The 25,405-nt window shown below is 35.3% G+C and overlaps 1 protein-coding gene across 4 annotated transcripts in view; it reads right to left on the bottom strand.

Moving 5' to 3' along the window:
* Window positions 1–1,375: 1,375 nt before the first annotated feature.
* Window positions 1,376–25,405, bottom strand: part of LOC149075421 (anoctamin-4) — a 169,068-nt gene continuing 145,038 nt past the window's right edge. For 2 of the 4 annotated variants that reach the window (XM_089242709.1, XM_089242711.1), the window contains exons 20-26: window positions 24,209–24,306; window positions 22,177–22,313; window positions 13,118–13,270; window positions 9,763–9,815; window positions 9,158–9,339; window positions 5,907–6,012; window positions 1,378–2,047 (exon numbers count right to left, since the gene is read on the bottom strand). In XM_089242709.1, the coding sequence (XP_089098835.1) occupies window positions 1,853–2,047; window positions 5,907–6,012; window positions 9,158–9,339; window positions 9,763–9,815; window positions 13,118–13,270; window positions 22,177–22,313; window positions 24,209–24,306 (924 nt within the window). In that variant the 3' untranslated portion in view covers window positions 1,378–1,852. Of the gene's footprint in view, window positions 2,048–5,906; window positions 6,013–9,157; window positions 9,340–9,762; window positions 9,942–13,117; window positions 13,271–22,176; window positions 22,314–24,208; window positions 24,307–25,405 lie in introns of those variants that run through there. The other 2 variants (XM_089242710.1, XM_089242712.1) reach the window with 2 other exon arrangements.

Genomic DNA, 25,405 nt, shown 5'->3' with positions numbered 1-25,405 from the left:
TTTTATAGCAGCGATTCTGATTGTCATTTTATAGCAGACTCTGACAGAGTTTAAGGATAGATTCTGATATTTTTTTAAAAGATAAATTCTGATATTTTTTTAAAAGATAGATTCTCATAGTTTTTATATGATAGATTCTCTCTAAACAAACAAACTCTCTCTACAAATTCCCTTTACAATGTTTATAGGTGTTATCAGAGTTTTTAAAACACTACAAAGTTTTTGATAGTGATTTATATCAGAGTTATTTACATTAATTTCTAACAGAGTTTTTGATAGTAATTTTTATTTGAGATTTTGAGATTTTGATAGTAATTTTTATTTGAGATTTTGATAGTAATTTTTATTTGAGATTTTGATAGTAATTTTTATTTGAGATTTTGATATAGTAATTTTATGACTAGACTTTTTATGACAGATTCTCATAGTTTTTATGACATAAATTTTATCAGCCATACCATGGGAAGATTCTGATATTGTTTTTATAGTCAATTGTGATAGTCTTCTATTCATAGCGTATTCTGATAATAATTATTTTATTGCTGAGTCTGATGATTTTTTTTATAGCCGAGATTTTCTGAGTCATTCTATAGAAGAGATGCTGATGTGTGCCACTTTATAGCAGATCCTAATGGGGATTGAAGGGCTTGCAGCAAGAAGGGGGGTTGGCTCCACTTTTCTTCCATTGGTCCATAAAGGAGTCAGCCCCCCCCCCTTTTTTTTGTCCCCCAGTGCTACGCTTGTGTTGGCTCAAGAAAGTAGACTTAACTCAAAACTGCCAAAAATGGAGCAAACTCCTTTTTGCTGAAGGGCTTGAGCAAGGCCTTTACTGTTAATAGAGTTTTATATATATAAAAAATTATTTTATCAAAACTCTGATAATAATTTCTATCAGAGTTTTGATAGTAACGTCTATCAGAATTTTTGATAGTAATTTCTATCAGAGTTATTTATATTAATTTCTCTATCGGAGTTTTTTTATCTGATAGTAATTTTTATCAGATATTCTGATAGTAAAAGATTTTGTAACTTATTCTTACTTTTATTTTATAGTAGAGACTTTGAGGGTCATTTTAAAGCAGAGATCCTGAGAGTCAATTCAGAGTAGAGATTTTCGCAGTCAATTTTCACAGTGAGGTAGGATAATTTTATAGCAGATATTCGGATGACTATTTTGTAGGAGATATTTCGATGACTGTTTTACAGCAGATATTCTGATGATTTTTTTGCGAGGAATATATGCGAATATATCCTATACTCTTTTCTAGCAAATACGATAAATTCATAAGAAAATCTAGAAAGATATTCGTGTGAAATGCTAAGAACAAAACAAAAATAAAGCAAAATCAGTTTTTTATCAAACCACAAAACGGGTGTGAAATCAAAACCAACTCAACATGTTTTAATGATATCTTTAATAGAATAGAATATAGCATAGGAATTTGGATATACGAAGAGATGAACGCTAGAGATCATTTTCTTATCGAGTAAATGACAACATTTTCAAGCATGTAAAGAAATGTATGAATGTATAGGAATATCGGGAGTACATCCCTCAGGAGGAATAAGATTTTTTTTCCGTAGAAACAATTTATGTACATATATATATATATATGATTGTGTAAATAGTTGTGTAAATGACCACGTCCGGCGTGGCTGCAATGTAATTTTAACGCGTGTATAATATATACTCGTTCTTCTTGCATTGTTTCGTGCACCATACATGATGAAGTCTCTTGAGTTTTTGTTCGATGGCCTTTATATGGAGAAATGAAAGACTAGTTGGGTTTTGACTTTTACTGGTGGAAATCTTTTTTTTTTCCGATGGCGACATTTGGCTGTTTGAAAAAAATCAACATGGCAAAACCGATGTTTTACCATCCGGTGATTCGAGGTTGTCCATCGCCATCGCTCTGCTGGCACTTTCTTCGCTCCTGTATAGAGCTTCTCGGGCTAGAAATCGTTTCCTTTGGATCTTTTGCTGTATGGATTTTGGAATGTCCGGTATGAGGTATGCCAAAAGTCCAGTTATTAAAAAGACTAGATGCTGCAGGAGATAAAGAAAGAGAGAAAAAATATTATTAGACAACGAACTCATATACTTGTAAGATCTAAGCCACGGGTCATCAATCTTTCAGACCCCGCTGGCCAGATTGAAATTGCTCACGAATCCCGCTGGCCACCAACTCATACTGGGAAATTTATAATTGAACGAAGAATCCAGATTTACAAGAGAGTGGTCTGTTCATTTAATTTACAGGGATCCCGTGTTGAAAAGGAACAAAAATAATTGAAGACTTTCATTCACTACGAAACTATTTATTTTATTAATTATCAATTTTGATTAGTTCTCAAAAAACTTTTTTTTATCAATTCTGGAAAAATTTTTGATTAATATTAATCTGAAATCACTTTAAATTATTCTGTAATTATTTATTTTAATAAATCTGAAATTATTTTCTTCTCAATAAAAGTTTTGAAGCTTTCCTCCTCTTGAAGTAATTTCTTTCAATAACTATGCAATTATTCTTTTATTATTATTCTGGAATTATTTCTTTAATCAATTTATTCTGGAATCATTTCTTTAATCAATTTATTCTGGAATTATTTCTTTAATTAATTCTAGAATTAATTCTTTCACTAATTCTACAGTTATTTCTTTCATTAATTCCAAAATTATTTCTTTCATTAATTCCAAAATTATTTCTTTCTAGAATTAATCGTCTTTCAACGTTTTTATCCATTTTCTGAAAATGATCGGCGGGCCACGTCAAAAAGCTTTGAGGTCCAAACTTGGACCACGGGCCATGTGTTGAAGACCCCCTGATCAAAGCAAAAGTTGCAATGTTCAGGGCTGCCACGAAAATTTACTCGGTCACCCGAGGCCAGTATCGATTGTGGCTCCCCACCCAGTAACTTTTAACGAAAAAAGAGTGAACCAAGCGCTCGGGTGTTCAGGTGCCCTGCACCCCTGCCCACCTTCATTTTCGGCCCTGATAATGTTCAATGTACAAATGAGAAAAATTCAAGTCCGTTGAATAAGAAGTTGCCAATAGGATGCCTTCATTCAATAAGAAGTTGCCGATAATGTCCGAAACTGTTGAAAGTAACCAATGAGTGATGAATAAAAGAGCTACTGTGTGTGTGTAAATTAAAGTGAATTAAAACATATTTCACGAAGAAAATAAAATTTTAGACATAAGTTGGGGGGGGGGAGACTAAGGGAAAATATGGAAATATCCCGTAAAGTACGGGTAATATGGTCACTTTTCGCATAGGAGAAGCAGTATGGAATATGGCGTTGTCATGCATTAGAATGAGTACGTGCATTTCTAAATGAATCACATCCTCGCAGGATAGCTGATACTGCTATAACCTCCAGACCAACCATGGCCCCCGCTCTCCCCCTAGAGGATATAAGCTGGTTCGTCTCAGGAGACGTGGGCCATGGTGGAAAATCCGACATCCAAGACCGGCAAACCACCCGCACTACCAGCCGATATGGCAAAGCTTTAATGCAGTAATTGTCAAACTTGTGCTATCCGTAGCTCCCTTGCTTCAGTGGTTGTTTATCCGTGGCTCCACAGAATAGTCTCTAATATAACTACTTCATGATGTTGTTGAATAGACACACATCAATATTGGCAGCTCATCGCGACGCCCCTTACAAAGGTTGGCGATGCACTCTGTGAGAAAGAGTTCTACAGACTTATCAAAGACATATATAACATTTCTTTTTCGTTTATCCCATGTGTCACTTCAGTCTTGATCCAAGTACCGTAAAGTTGGTTCTTCAGAAGCATTGCTTGGAGTGGTTCCATTCTACACTGCTAAATTACAACTTTGCGTCCATCGGTCTCCGTGTGCTGCCTTATTGGCAATGAGTACTTTGAATAGCTATGGTTTTCCTTTGAAGCGGGGGGGGAAATCTTCAACCTTTTTCAGCCATTGCGGGCTGAATTAAACTTTCCGCGAAGCCTTCGGGCCACCAAGTAATACCGTGGTATATTCGGTAATATTAAACAGGGCTCTCCAAATTATTGAACAACTTTTTTTGTTTACAAAAATCTGTGAGTTTATTTCTTTCATTAACCCATTAGTTGCCACGATTGCCACAATTTGGGGATTTTGGAATTTTACGTGCACAACATTTTGTGCATATATATAATTTATTCGGCCAAAAATTGCAAAAAATAAAAATTGGCAGTTAACAAGTTAATTTTGAATTTTAATAATTTTCAAATAACTTCATTTAATTAATTAATTGATTGTTTTTAAAATTTATTTTACTAAGTCTGAAATTTGTCCCGGTAATTCTGAAATTAATACTTTTTATATAAATTTTTAAATTTTCATTCTGAAATTACTCTTGCCATTTCTGAAAATTATTCTCAGTAGTCCTGAAATTATTTCTGTCAGTAATTCTGTAACTATTTTTTCATTAATTATAAATTTTCATCAATTAAGAAAAAAAATTTTTTAAAATAAATTCTAAAATTACTTCTTTCATTAAGGCGTTTTTTAGCATTTCTGTAAATTCTGTAATTATGTATGCCTTTTGGATACCGAATTTGGCCTCTCGAAAATATGTAGCCTATATGAAATCATAGGCCTCAAAAACTGTTTTGGCTCAGGGTCCCCAGAATTCGTTGCGACGGGTCCTTTTATGTACCAAATAAACAGCATTATTTTATTAAAACATCTCGCAGTTCTAAATACAGCAATACAGATTTCCATAACCAGAGCTCCCTTTAACGATTTTTTTGGAAGAAATTTAATCGTTTTTCTATGTAAAGTAGCTATTTTCTGAAAATGGTCGACGGGCCATAGCAAAAAGCTCGGAGAGCCACATTTGGCCCACGGGGTCATAGGTTGAAGACTCCTACTTTTAGAGTCTAGACGTGCTGGAAACAGCAATGCAATCTCATGTTCTTACGCGCCACCTGGTGAAAATGTTGCAAATATTCGCTCTCCAACCCTAGTATAATAACTTTGAAAGGTTTCTCGCGTTTTATTCCGACCGTAAAATGGATAGTTGTATCCATTGTAATCATTATTCCACGCGTTCGATATTCACTATCTTGTTTATGAGTTTGAACTTAATAACAAGAGGATAGATATAATGAAGGTTCGATCGATCTCATCGATCTTTTTTTTTTTTTTCCATTCGTATACACGTGTGTTTATATGAGAGGAGTGTGTGCGGTACCCATTACGGTACCACGTGTAAAAATTGATCCGTTTCTAGCTTGAGGTGATATTGCACAAGACAAATAACAATATGGGGCAACAAATTGAACACTTCGCGGAGGAGCAAATGCCGAACCAATTGATACATATGATACATTTACTGTAACGCGTGAACACTATTTTTCCGTTGCCATTTCTCTTATTTTATTATCATCATCATTAAATAAGAAACATTCAGGTTACTCGTGAGTTTTTCGAAGCAATTATTTGGCAAATAGATTATGTGCACCTACCATTTTCTTTATGCACTGTAGTACTTCTAGGGACTATTTTTGCAGTTTAACACATGAGTACGGTGTAAGTGGATAGCGTGTGATTGGAATGAAATCCTAAATTTTGAAAAGCATTCTGATAAAAAGTATTCAATCATGTTGCAGAACTTCGTGTTCGTGTCATCGGCACAGCCGCAAGATTAAACGAGAATACGTCTTTTACCGCTTATCATAGTGAACTTTGGCTGATCTAGCAAGCATTTTGGGAGACTTTCTATTTGACCATTCCGAAAATGATGGGCAGTTCACGACTGAAAGCTCCGAGGGCCAAATGTGGGCGGCCGCGGGCCATGCGTTGAAGTCCCGCTTTGAAATATAATTTTAACCATCGATACAAGACTATATAATGATTGAAAAACAATAAAAATTAGGAAGAAATCTCACCTCAAAAACAACAACGAAGCTAAGACGAGCTGCAAAAATGTGCCAGTACTTCATATTTAGCTCGTATTTCTCGGGATGATCCGGTGGGTTTCGATAGTCTTGGTACCTAATGAGTACAATGAAATCAGCATTCGGATGTATATCGATGAGCAATCGACAAAATACACAGGAAAAAAAATTAAAATAATTCTAATCGAGATTATTAATCAAATTATACGATCGTACCCCGATATAATGATACAACACATATATATAAATTATCACGTATAGTACGATTTATCATGTTTACTAATGACGCAATGCTTGGGTATTATGCATAATCACCGGTAAAAGTGATAAATTTTTTAGCAGTTATTAAATTTCCCAACGACGATTGGTTCCCTATGCGTGGTCACAGGTAAAAATGATAATTTAGGGAAATTTATCTAACTTACCAAAATTCTTGGTGATTATGCATAATAATCTGTTATTATGCATACTTACATATATCGTCTTGGTCAGTTTGATAAATTTATCGGTCTTACCAGCGAATATGCGTAATACCTGAGAGTTGTTGGTAAATTTGATAAATAGTTGAAATTTATTGCCTCTACCTGTGATTATGCATAATACCCTAGTTCGCAGACTTTTCAGTCCAGTGCCAAATATGCGGTATTTTTGTCGCTCGCGGTTCAGAAACTTGTAAGTATTGTGTGACCGAGGACCCGTATTTTACGAGACGTTCCAACTTTTTATCATAAAATTATCCGTTTTCTCTCTTATTTTCAATGAGGCTTACTTAAAGTTTTGAAATCAAGAATTAAGACGTTTTTTTCATGACTTAGTCATAATTAGAGCCTAGAAGTTTAGGTACTAAAATTGTTAAAATAGGCAGGCAGAAAGGGCACTAAGAATGCCTAAAAAAAGGCATTTATAATTTATGGATAAGGAAAAGTAATTAAAAGCTACGACATTAAGGGTCCGAAATTCGGTCCGGTCCCTGTTTCCTACATTCAAAATATAATAAATGAACATTAGAAATACATTACAATGGACGAATTGTTTAACGTTATTTTAATGGTTCAAGCCCATGAAAGCAGAAGAAACATCGCATTAACTGATGTTTCACTGTATATGACTGTTTTATAAGTGGGCACAACTAATCAAAATAATCAACCATTCTGTAAATTATTGAAAAATCGATTTCTCGAGTAAGTAAAAAACGATAGAATGTGAAAAAAATATCACCAAAATTCAAATCGTGAAAAATTAGAAAGTATTATTGATATTCATTGACAGATGACGCTGAAAAGCAAAAGCGGACAAAGGAGCGGACAAAATCGAAACTTAAACTGACTCGAAATGAAACAAAATTTTTCCACTGACCAAAATAAAGAGTATAAAGTATATTAACCGATATCTGTCTGCATCAAATCTCTCCATTGCAATCAAATGAGTTTGATCAAATGAGTTTGATTGCAACGAATTTTATCAAAATCATAACTTAAAACATAAATTTTTCTTAAAAAAAAAAAAGAGGTAAAAATATTCCTATAATATGCATGAATTCAGAAATTAATGTTTCAAGTTGACAGCAGAGGACGCTAGTAATAACAATTTTTTTCGTGGCCGTTGAATCATCAAAATTTTCATTGTTATCTCAATTTCTTAACCAAATTCCCCATAATTTTTACATATGATTCTGGTTACTTAAATGACATGTTTGGGAAGTTTCGAAATCCTCCCCTCCATTCCATAACCTATAATGAAGGAAAACAGACTGGGGCAATATACTTGTTGCGGGAAGACGTTTAAAATTCAAACACTTCCCAATCGACAGAGCATTTTTATATTGGGGGTTAAGGGGGGGGGGGATGTGAGGAATTAAAAACAATTTCTTTTGAAATTCTCAATGCTAAAAACATCTAAGTTTACCGAGTATGGCCTCTAAAATTCATGAGTTCAAAATTCATAAAACAATATCGAAATAGGCACTTTTACAAAAAAAGTTTGAAAATAGGCAAAAAAAGACATTTATATGGCATTTTGCCCGAGCTCTAGTCATAATTGTGTGGTGTTTGGTCAGAACATAACTCCAAATCACATTTTTGAGATATAAGCATTTTCATTGTTATTTAAAAATTAGAAATAAAGCATTCACACAAATACAAATGAAAATATCATACATCAGCATGTTTTAGCCGCACGCACGTATTTGTGCATTTTATTAGGTCAATTATAAATTTTCACCCATTACGCCTTGTGGAAGTTGCGTACGTCCCGCAATTGGTGATTTTTCAGCAGTTTTAGCTATAGTTGGAAACTTTTCTCGCCTTTGACAATTTTTATTGCTGTAAATTGACAACTTTACTTGACTTTGACAATTTGTTTTTCTATAATTGGCAATTTAACTGGCATTTGACAATTATTTTATGCGATAATATGTGATATACGTATGGATCTCGATTTTCGGTTTCTCGTATTTTTATGAAGGAAATATGGTCAGACTAGATATTTACTGTGTTTTGTGCATTGATACTTTTTCTATCGGAACACGTTAGACGGGCAAGATGGAACTCCTTGGTGGGTCATATCTGGTCCGCAGTTTACCCTAGTGTAATAATGGTGAATTTGATAAATATGAAAAAGTTCCAAATGAGTCTAGTATGCGTGATGAATGCGGCTTAGATTTTTATAACTCAAAGATGAAACATCGTTGCTGATCGGTTAAAAAAAACCTGGATTTCAGGTTTTTAACAGATCAGCAACGACGTTTCATCTCTAGATCATGAAAATCCGAGCCCTAGTGATGAATATAGACGGACTCCGATATAATGACAACAAATTTCACGATTGTATCCCGATATAATGATAACAAATTTCAGGATCGTACTCCGATATAATGATAACAAATTTCAGGATCGTACTCCGATATAATGATATAATACATATATAAATTATCTTGTATAGCCTATCATATAGTACGATTTATCATGTTTACTAACGACGCGACGCTTGGGTGCTATGGGCATACTCGCCAGTAAAAGTGATAATTTTTTTAGTACCTATTAAATTTACTAACGACGCTTTTGTACTATGCATAATCACTGGTGAAAGTGATTGATTTACAGAAAGTTATCAAACTTACCAAAATGCTCGACAATTATGCATAATTACCCGATTTATCACATTTACCGTAACATGTATAACAGACAAGGAACGCTAATTAATGAATTAATGACCAATATCATATTATTCAGTCGCTATCTCACCTGCATATTGTCACATTGAAACCATCCAAATCGGGACTCTCAGGACTCGTCGAGTTGAAATCTCTGACGTCAAAGTAGGACAATGAGTTGTCTATATAGCCGGACAACGAACAATCCTTGCTGTACACGAAGATATATACGAGGCGAGGAATGAAATCACTCGTGTACGCTATCATAAATGCCTATAAGAAATGAAATAAAATAAATGATAATACTCAAATATTTTGTGAACAACATGGAAGAATTCGTAGGAAGTTGTGAAATTGATTTTTCTCGAAAAATAATTTCATTTATGAAATTCCTGAGCAAAAAACATTAAAAGAGAAAGGAAGAATGGGTTTCATGGACCAACGAAATTCATATCATGATGAGGAAACTAGAGTTTTTATTGGATTTTCACATAATATCTACGGTGAATGCATATTTAAACTCAGATTGAACTTATGGCATTTACTTTGAGAGCGTTTTTAATTTCTCTCAGGAATTTAGCAATAACGTCTCAATCTTTTTGGGAAAACTCGGGTTATACATAATTCACTCTTCCCATGAGGAGCACGTCATGAGAGATTGAGATGTCAGAGAGATAAATGAGAAAAACAACTTACATTGCTTATCACCGCAAAAACCGAGAGCCCTTTCAGTATAGCTTGCCATGCACCTATGTTAATAATGATATAAAAATCATTGTATTTTATAATCATTCATAAAAATAGTTAATAGAAATCGAACTGAAAGGATTATGATTAGATTTTATGATGTTAAAAATAACTATTTAACTTCCCAACTGCTTAAAAAAATAATTGCAATCAGAAACATGAATTTATAGCAGAATAGACTATATCTAAAAAACAAAGAGTACATGGAATTCGTAATATACAGTGCATGCCGCTTGATGTGATCACATTGGAACTCGGGGTTTCTGATAACAATAACCGATTGATAGCTATATCCGAAAGAAATCCAAAAGCAAATTTGATGACCTTACGGTTCGTCCGATCAAACGGGACATATGAAAACAGGAGGACATGTGAAAACCACATTACTGATTGCAAAATGTTCAATCGTGTCGTTTTTTTTCCATATTGTTGTAAAACAGGATATTCTTGTTTTAAGTTAATATCTCACATTTATTATCATAATTATTCAGCCATTAATCAGGAGTATAACACTGTCTGATGTGTTTTACGAATTACAATGTATTTTTTAATATACGGTACACCCCATTTTAAGTCCACTGAGAAAGTCCTGCGGCCGAGTAACAGTGAAACTGACCAAGAACTGAAAGGTTTTTTTTTACATTTCATTTGTCTCCCCTATAGGGGCTACTACTGTCTGTTTAGGTCGTTGTGAACAGAGTGTGGAAATGTTAATGAACAAAGGCGGGAATACACCTTCTGAAGCCCTACAGTCTTGCAGGTTGATGATGATAACTTAATAAGGAAAAAAATTTATCTGGTTCAACCTTAGCTTCAAAATGCGCAAAGAAAAAAGATAGCATAAACCGAAGTCCCGATAACTATGGACGAATTTTTTTCCAATGTTATGATATTGATTCATTCTGGAATTTGCGAAAGTGATAGCAATACCCAGATGATAACATTATCCACGATTTTAATAAGCTGCTACTGCTGCTGTATTTTATAAATTGACTTTCAAGGATTCTTTTCCACAATCTCATGTCCCATGACTCTCGGGAATTCAAAGACTGATACTTTTTTTCTTAGAAGAGGATCTCTCTCTCTCACATTAATCATCCTGTTCAATTTTTCCCCCATACGTTTTTTCGCTTTATACTTCGCTTCGTTAATCCGCAACTGGAAGCGGATTCTGGAAAAAGAAATTAAATAAATAAATAAGTAGGGATCTCTCTCTCCCAATATCTCAAAAAGAGATCTTTGCGTGGGCGGATACCCAAATAAGATTTTCCTCTCCTTCCTACCAATCACACCCTGAATCATGACAACGCATTGGAACTATTTTCCCCCCTCTATCAGAGTTCCTATGTGATCAATCTCGGTGAAGTCTTTGGTCATGACGTTCCGATGACGGACGCAGTTTTTTGATGAACGGAATTTCGAGATCACAAAGGCCAATTCATATTCTTCTCCGTCGAGAAATATTCAAGACCTGCCATCAGCAGGACTGAAATGATCATTCGTGACTATTTTACAGGGTGTCCAGCAGGGCTGACGAAATCTCCAAAACTTGAAAGAATACATTCCCGAATTGATATTTTACATTCAGCAACTTAGAGATTACTAACAAGATTTACTTATTATTTTGTAAAAATAATTTCTCATTGTTAAAAAGAACGGTAAAAATAACTTCATGTAGCATTTATTCCCACATAATTTTCTTCAAAAAAAATTCTTTAGAATACACAAATTTTTCATATAAATCATCTGAATCTGCTTTATTACTGCTGTGACTGTGAATATGATCGAAACCAACAGAGTTTCCCAATCTTACTTGTCTTGCCATCTCTTGTAAGAATTTTTTTTTTTCGGGCCCACCCCTTCCCTTCCTTGTTATGACATCCCATGAGATTCAGAGTCAAATTTATAAATTTTTTAACTATCAGTCTATCAGTGCTTATTTTCGTAAAATTAATGTGCTCACTAATTGTGATAATTTCAGCGTTCAGCACTTGAACTTGGGAGTTTTCAGGGTTTTTTTTAAGATAGTTCCAGGGGAAGTGCGATTTATTACATAAAATTTAGCAAAAAAAAAAATTCGTATGTGAACACGAATATACCCTGCGTTTTGAAAATTCCAAAGAAATGATTGTTCGAATCTGAAATGGGGGTATGACAGGTCACGAGAAGAAATTATGGTCTAAAGTGGGGCCCCTTTCTGCGAAAAACGATTGAGAACCCACTGTGCTAAACTGTAAAGATCATACTCTCGGTGGTTTAAGGAAAATTCACAGTACAACAATTCACTGCCATGCAATTCACCCCTAGGAAATTTTTCCGCCAGGAAAATTCACCGACAAACAATTCATCGACGGAAAATTCACCGACAAGAGTCAGCGAGCCAATAAGTGAGCGAGGAATAACCGAGTGAGTCAGTAAATGATGTAGTGAATGAGAGAGAGAGAGAATGACAGAGTGGTTAGTGTTGGGCGAGTGACCTAGAGATACAGTAAGAGACCTAGAGAGTGAATGGGCCACCTTGTGAGTGAGCATCATAGTGATAGAATGGGTGACCATGTCATGGAGTAACAGCGTGAGCGACTTAGTTAGTGAGCGAGTAAGAATGAGGGATCCAAATAGTGAGTGAGCGACTTAGGGCGGTATTCACCGTCATGGTTTAACTATAGACACAATTTTTTGATGAGATCGACACGGATTGGTTACATTCCAGGTTTTTAACAATCTATGTGGATCTCTTATCCAAAAATTGTGACTACAGTTCAAACAATGTCGGTGAATACGGCCCTTAGTGAGTGAGTGAATGACAGAGTACGAGACCATGATCAGGTGTGTTACATAGTGACAGAGTGTAACAGGTGATTAGGTGTGTAACAGAGTGAGCAACCTAGCGACCTGATGATAGAATGAGTGACCTCGTTAGCTCACTCATTTGTTCATTCGCTTACTCACTCACTCGTTTGTTCATTCGCTTACTCACTCACTCGTTTGTTCATTCGCTTACTCACTCACTCATTAGCTCATTCCCTCATTTTCTCACCCACTCATTCATTTGCTCACTCGATCGTTCATTCACTCATGCCGAACTGTATGTGATTATCCCATAGATGAATTTTCCTTGCGGTGAATTCTCCGGACACGAATCTCGGCAGGGTTAACGCGCGTCGTAAGTAACATTATACGTGAACTCAACAGGATGATTATTATCATAACCGGCCACGAATGGCACGTAATCATGACACGAAGGAGGGGGAAAAGTGAAAGAGAGGGCAAAGGAACATTGAAGGAGCAACTCAATTGAACTTACCAATGTTCGGGACACGTGCAGTGAGTGGCCTTCGCAACTGCGTGACGAACTTGTATGCATCCAAGCGAATCTCGACGATGTTGTTGAGCAGCGCGAACAATGGAGCCACTGGGAAAGCCGCAACGAACAGGGTCACGAATCCGAACTGGATCACTGAAAAATAAAATAAAACAAACAAAAGGATGACCATCTTTTCCTCCAAATGTAAGACGAATACATTTTTTTGTTGACGAATTTTTCATTCAAAATTACACGCGTTTGAAATTTCTCTGATCAATTTCGTTCTATATTGCGCAATTGAAAAATAATATAATAACTGAATTCTATCGTGATGTTTCATAGAGTGTTTTCTACCTTTTGTCATTCGGAATTGATGAAAGGAATGATTTTTTAGAGTTGAGGAATGAAACAAATTTTAGAATTGAGGGAAGGAAGAATGGAATACACAGAATTTTGAGGAATGAAGTTTTCAGAATTGAGAGGGATAGAATATTTTTTGGGAAAAGTTTTAGATTGTGGAGGTATGAAATATTGGGAGAATCTGAGAATTTAGGGATGAAATAGTGAGATAATCTGAGAACTCTCTGAGGGAGGAAGGAATTTAATTAATTCAAAATTCAAGGATGAATTTAATAAATTCAGGATTTTGAGGAGTGGAATAATCTCAGAATTGTTTCAGGATTGAGGAGTGGAATAATCTCAGAATTGAGGAGTGGAATAATCTCAGAATTGTTTCAGAATTGAGGAGTGGAATAATCTCAGAATTGTTTCAGGATTGAGGAGTGGAATAATCTCAGAATTGTTTCAGAATTGAGGAGTGGAATAATCTCAGAATTGTTTCAGAATTGAGGAGTGGAATAATCTCAGAATTGTTTCAGAATTGAGGAGTGGAATAATCTCAGAATTGTTTCAGAATTGAGGAGTGGAATAATCTCAGAATTGTTTCAGAATTGAGGAGTGGAATAATCTCAGAATTGAGGAGTGGAATAATCTCAGAATTGAGGAGTGGAATAATCTCAGAATTGTTCTGGAACTAAGGAATAATTTCAGAATGGTTTCAGAATGGTAAGGAATAATCTCAGAATTGTTCTTGAACTAAGGAATAATTTCAGAATTGAGAAACAATTTCAGAATGGTTTCAGAATGGTAAGGAATAATTCCGAAATTGTTTCAGAATTGAGGAATAATTCCAGAATTGAGGAGTAATTTCAGAACTGTTTCAGAATTGAGAAATAATTTCAGAATGGTTTCACAAGTGAGGAATAATTTCAGAATTGAGGAATAAGTTCAGAATTGTTTCAGAATTTAGAAATAATTTCAGAATTGAGGAATAATTTCAGAATTGAGGAATAATTTCAGAATTGAGGAATAATTTCAGAATTGTTTCAGAATTTAGAAATAATTTCAGAATTGTTTCAGAATTTAGAAATAATTTCAGAATTGAGGAATAATTTCAAAATTGTAGAATAATTTCAAAATTGTAGAATAATTTCAAAATTGTAGAATAATTTCAAAATTGTAGAATAATTTCATAATTGTAGAATAATTTCATAATTGTTTAGAATTGAGGAATAACTTCAAAATTGAAGAAAGGAATAATTTATGAATCGAGGGATGTAATAATTTAAGAATTGAGAATAATATCAGAATTCAGGAATAATTTTAGAATTCAGGAATAATTTTAGAATTCAGGAATAATTTTAGAATTCAGGAATAATTTTAGAATTCAGGAATAATTTTAGAATTCAGGAATAATTTAAGAATTCAGGAATAATTTAATAATTGTTTTAGAATTGAAGAATAACCTCAAAATTGAAGAATGGAATAAATGATGAATCGGGGATGTAATAATTTAAAAATTGAGTCAAATAAATCGATAAAGCTTTAAGGATGCTAGAAAATCTTTTCGAACTATTCAATATTTGTCCATCCCGAAACTTTCACATGTTTTCCATAAGTTTTTGAGCGAATGAAGCAAGTTTTAGATTTTATTTCTATTCTAAATATTTTCAATTTTTTTTTTCATACCTTTTTTAGGAACTTAGAAAATCCTGTCTTCGTACAATTTAGTTAGTTTGGAGACAAAATTGTCACGTGTCTCACTTTCGAGAGGAATAAATGCCTCAGCGAATAAATTTCCCCAAAAAGAATTCCGAAGTGAGTTGTCCACTCAGTATGGTAGATGTGATAAAACAGCCCACTCTGTGCTCATGGAATTTATTTTGGATGACCAAAAAAATAAAAGTCCAGAAATGCTTGTCAAGTAGTATCTCGATCCATTCATTTATTTTCCTACTTTCACGAAATTATTACGAACTAAATATTTTTGGAATGTAGGAATATTTAGTCTTTTCTAAGTTCCCAGTGATAAATTTTGTGTTTCATTTTTTCCCTCCGATTTCAGAATTTACATCCCTTTCTCCCGCTGCAAAGTTCATCTGATCGAATCCTCATATAAAATTCCTGGATTTATAAGTCTGTAAAATAGAGTAAAAAATTGCTACACGTTGATTGATTATTCAGGAAAATTGAAATGATGATAAAAATTGAACTTTCCGATACTTAAAAGTATATGAAATTTTACGGACATATTGATATACCTTACGATATCTTTTAACTTTCACATGTAGAAATATGTATCCCATGAAATTCGCGTTGAAAAAGTTTCTTTCTCGATTAACGTTCGTACTTGTTTTTCATTTGGATTGAGAAAAAACACCATTAATATCCAAAATATTTTGAGATTTATTTACATTATTTTATCTCGTGTTATTAAAGCATGTTGCGCTTTGATTTGATACTGTCTAAATTTTTATATGGTCCTATTTTAAAAAAAACTTCAACTTTTCAAAGCCCTGCCTTTGCCCCTGCCTATTATGAGGCCGAAAAAACCCCCCAAAAAAAACACAAAGTGCAATATTCTCTGAGGCATTTGAATTCAAACGGTGGGGAAAAGAACAGCATAAAAGATGGAAAGGAGCATTCTTCGTTAGTTCATGTTGTTCTTTCCCAATTTTATTCGATTTTTGAATTCAGGTATATCAGTGAATTCAAATATATCACTTGGAAATGCGAAATGTTTTCTGTTGGCCTCAGAAAAGACCGACAACAACTTTCTAATTGGGTTGTTTTGAGACAGGGCGTCCATGTAAACATTTAGATTTCTTTATTTTGTGACATACTGTATTTTCACTTTCAAAACTGGTATAGGGTGATTTTTGAACACATTTTCAGCATTTTTTAAACCGGAACCATTTCTCTACGACGACCGGTTCATGAGATAAAGGTCGAGTTAGGACTTACAGGACACCCTGTATAATTTGTACCGGCTGGAATCAATAAGTGAAGGATTTGAAATTGAAACTTCTTTCCAAATTTCGAAAAATATTAAAAGAAACAGTGACATTATTTAGTTTAGTCAAAATTAAATGTTAACTATACCCGAAAGAAAAGAATAAAATTGCGATTAGAAGAGAGCTAGTAAAAACTAATTAACATAGGTAATTAATGTAATTGATCACAGAAAAAAATAACGAATAGAAAACTGATTATCCAAGGAGGGAAAAAGTTTTCAGAAGCATTACTGCTATTTTATTTTTAAAGTCACACCAATTGCTTAAAATGCAACTTTTGATTACATTTGATGAATAGAGATACAAAATTTCTGTATTTAAGAAATCGATGCGATAAATACAAAACTTTCAATTTTTGATGAATTTACCTCTTAAATTTGGTAAATCTGGTAAATTTGATATTTAACTCTTTTTTTTCGCGAAATATTGGTAATTTTTGAAGCGAAAATACAATTCTGCTGAGCATTACATTTTTCAACTAAGTACGGTATTTTAATACTTGGTCTCGTAATTAAACTATAAAAAGAAATATTGTCATTAGTTTTATACAGGATGGGCAAAAAGTCCGTAAAAACTTTAAAAATTCATAAAAACCGGAAAAATAACCGAAAAAAAAAAACGCATCGCAGGGTTTTATTTTTTTTTACAGGAAAAAAAACCTAAAAAAACACCCAATAGGTGTTGTTGGTACGAGCGACTTCGGTGGAAATATGCAAATGAGACGGTTATAAGAACTTGCGTTCCTAATCCACAACCAATTCACCGTTGTATACCGTGCATGTGGACTTGTTTTACTCTGCCGTTACTGGATTTGTGACTCGCCTGCAATGTGTAATCCCCTGTGGTGGTGGTCATGTGGAACACGTACTGCTGTAATAAACGATTTGGAGGCATTCTGTTCGTTATTTGCGTATCTTTTCTTCGACTTGCGTACATCTCAGCACCACCTATCAGCAGTTTTTTTTTTCCTGTCTTAAAAAATTCCCGTGATCTAGCGATGCTAACCCTGCAAACCGTTTTTGATTTCGGTTATTTTTCCGGTATTTCTGAATTTTTAAAGCTTCTACGCGGACTTTTTGCCCACCCATGTAGTTTCTTTTTGAGAATTAATGCAAAATTTTTAATTTCAATTTTTTTGACGGATTAATGCAAAATTTTTCATTTGAATTTCTTTTGCGAATAAATGCGAAATTTCTGATTTCGGAAATTTTTCTTTTGTGAAATTTGAATGTTATATTTTTGAAATTTACATATCTCTATTGACGATCCTTAAAAATATTAACGAACAAGCCTATTACAGAACAAATCGCAAGATTTTGAACTTTTCCAGTGTGTCGCCATGAAATATTAATTTTAAAAACTAATAAAGGGACACACCAGCAGCTGAAACATGAATCCATCAAAGAAAGCACCCGGAACTTTCGACACAAGACATAATGTTTGCACATTTTTGGGAAAAACATTATTTTATTAAAAAATGTCACCGAGAATTTGATCCATAAAGCCTTGAAAGTAATTATTTTTAATTTGAGGGAATTTTTTCTTAGCAAAAAAAAAATGACATTTAATAATCCCGTTACTAATCCCTTTTAATGTTTGCCTGAAGACACGTTGAGACGATTTTTTCCCATTTATTTTCATAAAGGGTTTCATTGATAGGTTAATACTCGTGTCATGCGCCATCATCACCTCGAATCCAATTAAAGTTGACAAATTAATTTTTAATTATTAAAGTAATTGAAAAAAGTATTTCCCCCCCTAAGTATATTTTCTTTTTGAAACTTATTAAAATTTGTGAAAAGACCACCTTCAATTTTGATTAATTTTCTCGCCGAAACTTGGATTATCATGGGGAAAGAATTTAAATTAGAATGTGATTGCATTTTTTTTTTTTTTTTAAAGGAGAAGTTTATGATATAAAAAGTAAAATTTCAATTTAATAATTTCATTGTAATTGATTTTTTTCATAGCTGAGTAAAATTTATATTTGTTGTGATTACAAAGTTCCTAGACGTGGAGGCATCTTAACCGCTGGGCAAAGGAAGAAGGTTGTTGCCTTAGGCCACGAGTCGAACACTAGCCCCTATTTTATGGGATACCTTCATTAATTCCAAATTTTCATTAAATTCAATTTATTCAATTTTTTTCATTAATTTTTGAATTTTTTTCACTAAAAATGTATGTTTTTTTAACTCCAAGAATTACATCCTGCCCGAATTCTGAAAAATTATTTTATTAATTATTAATTCTAAATTATTTCTAAAGGAGCAATGATGCTAGGAAGGCGCGAATCTCCAGAACATTTTCAAGCAATGATTTCGTTACCTTCTAGGTAAAGAAACTTACGTTAATTCTAGATCTTGGTTGACTTCAGTAGCACCTGCCAATGGCAGATGCACTTGCTACAATTGAAGAAAAATACGAAAGAAAGAGAGAGAGAGAGAGAGAGAGAGAGAGAGAGAGATAGAGAGCCTGCGTGCGTGTGTGTATGCGGAGATCAACTTCTCTACAGACGGAATTGTTAAAAGCCACTTGTCTGGTGAAAATGTTGTAGCAAATGCATCTGCCATCGGCAGTTGCTAATGAAATAAACCAAGATCTAGAACTGGTAACAAAATCATTGCTTGTCAAAATCATGTCACAATTCGCCGTTGGCGACAGAGGGACTGCATAACCCCTTAGAGGGACTGCATAACCCCTTAGAGGGACTGCATAACCCCTTAGAGGGACTGCATAACCCCTTTATAGTTCGCCATTGTCGACCGGGCCCAGCCCTGGCTCTTCGAGCGGAACAGGGCGGAGATGCATCCAAAGCCCCCATTTTCGGCTCTCTTCGAGCCCCGCCCACGAGAGGGAGAGAGTGGTCTTGGGTGTCCTTTCTTGAGGGCACCCCTAGACTTCTCTCGGCTCTCGTCGAGCTCCAAAGTGGCAACCTTCATAGTGGAAGACGAGCATCTTACCACTGCGCCACTCAGATGCTAATTGGGGCCACAACAAAAAAAGTTCATATTTTGTTGGTTTTAATTTTTTTTCACATTGGCTACATGTCATATTCTGGAAAAGATCAGTAAACGTCGGAAGAAAAAGACAAGGATGATTACTACTAAACCAGACATGCACCTTGTTCATATTCTTCTGCGGAACCTCTAATGAATTGGTATATGTAGGAATGTGCGTGTACGTGTAGTGAAAGCTGGCGTGAAGTTTGTTTCTGTGTATGTGTAGTGCTGCCATCTGCCACCAGTTTTTCGAACTATGAGTGAAGTGTAATGATTGAATGATTTATCGTTGTAGGCCTGTTGTTCTCTGTGGCGAGACTTTTTAAGGAGACTTTTTTGGGGAGATCGGCTCGCATTTGTGCCTTGAAGTTGGAGACAATACCACAGGAAACCAACTTCAGCCGACCACCACTGTGGTGACGGTGGGGTTCGAACCCGGAGCCTCGCAATGCGAGTCCGTCACTATGACCACTGGACTACCACAGCGGCAGACAAGGATGACTGAAAGGTAAGAGAATTTTCGAGAAAAGCGCGACATTTTTCATGTGACATCTAATCAACCTTCGAATTATCCAAACACTGGGGAGAATATTCTGCAAGTAATCTTTCAACATTAAATTGATAAGAGATTCATGTTCGAATTATCCGAGTTGCTCTGTACAGTATACAGGGTGTCCTGTAAGTGCTAATGCAGACATTATCTCATCAACCGTCCTTCGTACAGATATGATTCCAATTGAAAGAGTGCTCAAAAGGCGTTCAGAAATTGTTACCCTGTACCAGTTTTGAAAAGAAAAATACAGTGTGTAACAAAATAAAAAAAAAAAATCTAAATTTTTATATTGTACCCTTGTCCTCAAACTTCCAGTTAGAAATTTGTTGCCCTGTCTCTTCAACAAAAAAAATTGTCGATTTTCTAAGTGCAATATTCGCTGAGATATTCGAATTCAAAAAATCGGAGAAAAGTAGTCGAAGGATAGCATGAATGAGGGAAAGGAGCGTTGTCCGTTGGTTTTTGGTGTTTTTTCATAACGTTTCTCCGAATTTTGAGTTCAAATATCTTAGAGAATATTACACTCCGAAACATGGCATTTTTTTCTTTGGCCTCGGGAGAGACAGGGCTAACTTTCTGATTGGAAGTTAGACGACAAGTGGACCGTATAAAATTTAGACTTTTAAATTTGTGACACTGTATTTTCATTCACAAAACTGGTACCGGTTAATTTTTGAACGTCTTTTGAGCATTTTTCAAATTGACATCCTACCTCTACGACGGACGGTTGATGAGATAATGTCCGCATCAGCACTTACAGGACACCCTGTATACAATTCATAACTGGTATAAATAAATTGATTCAGGTAAAACAAAGACTGAATATATTAAAAATGTAACCGTTTTCTGTATTTGTTACATTACACAACCTGAAATTACTTTATATGATAACACGTAGCCGCGTGTTTCGCCAAAAAAACAACTCCCCACGCACAGTTATTGATAATTCGAATTCGATTATTTTCCTACCACAGGAGGCTCTCCTGTGTGTGTGTGTGTGTGTGCATATTGGCTCTGAAACAGGTGTTTATAGGGACGAATTCTCTCATCGAATTTGCAATCTGTGGATGCATTTGCGCGTGATATAAAATTCGCGTGCGAAGATGGCGGCAGTAAGTACGATATCGTCACGACTTCAAGCACCGAAAAAATATATACTGAAGGGATTTGGAGACATCAAATGGCGTTTTTTCAACTCATGGAATATTTCCCATAGATACTAAATGTGAAATGCCATGACCCTTGAAAAAAAAAACCCCATGCCCATTGAATGTGTTGATTATTGAATATTTCATAATATTGCGTCACGAGCAAATGCCATTAAATGAGCATGATGTGAGAGATACAGATATGTACAGGGTATCCTGCAAGTCCTAATTCGGTCTTTATCTCATCAACCGTTCGTCGTAGAGGTGTGGTTCTAATTTAAAAAATTCTCAAAATGTGTATTTGGTGGGGGATGAAAGTATATACGGGACTCAAGCACGTTCGCAAAAGAGAGAAGGCGCATTGCATTTTGTTTTGAAATTATTTGGGAACTAAAAAATTTACTGGAAACTGAAATGGCCTCAGCTTATAGGTTCCGGTGCGTATGCTCTGTACGTTTCGAGAGTGAAAATATAGTGTATCATATAATAAAAAAATCTAAATTTTTATACGGCCCCTGTTCTCTAACTTTCTGTTGGAAAGTTGTTGCCTTGTCTCTCCCGAGACAAACAAAAAGAATTTCCATGTTCCCAAGTGTAATATTTGTTGAGACATTTGAATTCAAAAAATATGAGGAAAGTTGGAAAAGATTAACATGAACACTGTCTTACCTCTGCTGTTCTTTTCAACTATTCTCCGATTTTGAATTCAAATATCTCAGCGAATAATGGACTTGGAAACATGAAATTTAGTTCGTTGGCCTCAGAAGAAACAGGGCAACAACTTTCTAATTGGAAGTTAGAGGACGGGGGGGGGACAGTATAAAAACTTATATTTTTTATTTTACGACACACTGTATTTTCTCTCGAAATTGGTACAGAATAATTCTTCATTTTTTAAATTAGAACCAATACCTCTACGACATACGGTTGCTGAGATATAGGCCAAATTACGACTTACAGGACACCCTGTATACTAAGAAATGTTTTTACGGTATATACAACATACCCATTTCTAGATATTCGTCAAATAAGGCCATGTGATCGCATTCCTGTAAATTATAATCTTTTTCCCATCGACTGGTGGCCGTTCTTTTGGGTCCTTCTCGGGTTCGCCACCATCTTCTCCACCAATTCATTCCTTCCCTGAATGATAGAGAAATTTAAAAAGAAAATAAACGTAAATATTTGATTGTTTTAATCACAAAATGTAAATTTCGAGACTCAATTGAAAAACGAGAGATCAAATGAAAGAAATAAAAAAAAAAGCGCGTGAAAAATCCTGGAGTGGGGACCCATCGAATATCCCAACCTAGGAACCCGTTTGCAGGATGTGGGGCAGGGAGGGAGGCTCCATGTGTTGGAGATCAGAGGCATTCTGAAAATGGGAAAATAAGTGCAAGAAAAATTGAATAGTGAAAGTCAAGCTCTTTGGTCCACCTCTAAGTTGTGGATTTGCTCCAATACAGTCCTTGCATTCCGGCAGCGACTTGAATTTCATTGTGAGGATAGAGATTGAAATGTGACTGGTCTCATGGTTCTGATACGGCTGACAGAGATCTAGCCTGAAGGCACGGTATGAATGCCATTTTTTATTTGTTTTTTGACACTAAATCTACTACTATGTGGAGGGGCTCCTGAAAAACTTCTTAGACTAGAGGCCTGACAAAGATCCCAAACTATACTTCTGGCTCTGGGATGTGGATGCTCTCGTTGATCTTAACACTAAAGGTCTATTTACACACATCCGTGACGGCTCGCCACCGTCTCGTGTCAGTTCGAGGAAATATCATTCTTCTCTCTGCTGCTAAAAATTGTAGTAGACGGAAATACAGTCGAACTTGGTTAATTCGAAGTTCAAAGTCACCGAAGAAAAGTTCGAATTATACAAAATTCGAATAAACCAATTTCTACTGCACAACAGGGAAGAAGAATATTTTTGCGAAGTGACAAGAAACGGAGACGAACCATGACTGATGTGTGTGAGTAGACCTCAACCAACACCTTCTATAGCAGAAAGCCTCCGCGTGAAGCTCGTGACGTCACTGAAGTCACCCATTTCACCTATAGTCATTGGATACACTGCAAAAAAAGGTAAAGATTTCGAATACGTCGGACTGCTATATCCAATGGCTACAGGTGAAGTGGACGACTTCAGTGACGTCAAAGCTTCGCGCGGAGGCTTTCTGCTACAGGCGTTGCCTTAACTGACCCGTACTATTACTCTTAATGAAATGTGCTTTAGAGCTTTTGAAATTGCAGTCAAACAAGTGGAGAAGTCCTAATTCACGGCCATTCAAAAGCTTAGATGAACGCAGCCAAAGGTCAAGCGAATGATTATTGCTCATGATATCATCAATAAATCATTATGGCAGGATAGAATTTCAATGTGGAATAAGTGACGTGGCAAAGCCTCACCGCGGAATCTTGCACAGAAAAAAAAAATTGATCTGACTTGCTAAATGATAAGCAAAAGTTCTGCAATGACACCTGTATTTTGTAAAGGTCGTGACTGATTTGCTGCGTAAGCGTAAGCAGGAATCTTGCCTCGCTCGCGAATACAGTCCCAATATATATCCACTAGACTGGGACTTATTCCTCGAGTTGAAACAGCCTGTGTGGGAACAGCGGATTTCATCCTAGGACGAACTTTAGTAGAGATTACCCTTAGCCACCGGAAAACTGGAAAAAAAAATTGTGGTCTAATGAAGAATGAAGTCAAAATTTACCGGGTTAAGCTCGGTAAAGTTTTTAATTTTCTTTCAACGCCAGCCGCTAAAGCCCTCCACCAACGTAAAAGTGATGCCTACAATAGGATAGCGAATATCCTGAAATGTGTTGAAATGCGGTAATCGGGGAATAAGGTTATGTAAAAGGATCAAAGAGAGCTGCTTCCTGTTTTAAAGCATGTATGCAAATAAAGACATAAATAGAGCGAACTGCACGAATCATACATCATGAAAATATCCAATATTAGAGGGGAAAACAAAAACAAACTAAAAACATGAAAAATGAATAATGAAAATGATTTTTTCACTTACGCCCAGGACAGCTCTGAAATGTTATTGAGGATTTGTTTCCCGACCATGATGATCGCCAACTGGACACACACTTCAAATAAACAACCACCCATTTCACACTACGGAAAATGTAAATAAAAAGCTATATTATCATCTCAGAAAATTGTAATGCAAAAATATTGTTGTCTCGTATGAGAAGTGGGTAAAATGTTTTGATGATGTGAATGCTTATTTAGAATCTATTTCATTTTTTTAAAATTAATAAATTGAATCGATTTGGGATAAAAAAAAATAGAAATAACAAAATTGCTATATTAGTGAGAATGATCTACATATACTATTGTTAGTACATATAATTAGCTAGATGATGTCCAAAATAATTTAAACTACAAATACACCAGGTAGATACGCATACGGGAAGAAACGAAACAGGAACTCTTGTTTGAAGGGTAAAGGGTCGTTACTTATGTCTGCTCTTACTTAGTGCTTGCATATTGCATCGTCTATGGCCCAAGAAGCATCCAAATCCACCGGCAAATCTCAAAAACATCGAAGATTGTTACATGGATTCAATACACCATAGTTTCTCAAACTTTTGGTTTCATTGTGCCCTTCAGAATATTTTTCTCTCTTTCATCGTCCCCCAACTCAAGCGAACCCATCGGATTCTATGTTATACCCGTAGCTTCTAACACCCCCATACCATTCCATCGGCCCCAGAGAGCCGTATTGCCCAATTTTGGAAACATTGCTGTAGACATTTCCTAAATTTATTGTGCAGTCTGGCCAAGAGATGCATAGGGTAGATATGGACGCTCAACAAGTGAAAGCATACGGAGGTTTCGCGCCACCTTCGCTCCAGAATTTTTTCCCTTTCGGATTGCCATCTACAAAATTTCTCAGAAAGTCATGGAGACAAAAAAAAATCACTCAGAGATGGCAACGGAGTTCGAAAAGATCCTTAATTGGTTTAAAGTGGAGGAAATGAGGAGTTTATTTTCAAAAGGGGGAACATTTCCACTTTTGGTAATGTACAAGTTTTCATTACAAAAGTAGAAAATAGCCCAACAGGTAGCAAGCATATAGGGATGGTAGAAGAATATTTAAACACTATGTCGCTTGATCAACATTCAAGAGAGTTATTCACATTTGAAATTTGGAAATGTTCAGTCTTGAAAGAAAGTTAGCGGAAATGTTACCTTTTGATTAAAATTGGAG

Source organism: Pholcus phalangioides, unplaced genomic scaffold (assembly GCF_987345545.1).
Source record: "Pholcus phalangioides strain wild (caught in Gottingen) unplaced genomic scaffold, Ppha-v1.0 ptg000015l_1, whole genome shotgun sequence".
NCBI lineage: Eukaryota > Metazoa > Arthropoda > Arachnida > Araneae > Pholcidae > Pholcus > Pholcus phalangioides.
Note: the sequence above shows the minus strand (reverse complement) of the source record. Positions and strands in the feature narration are given on the sequence as shown.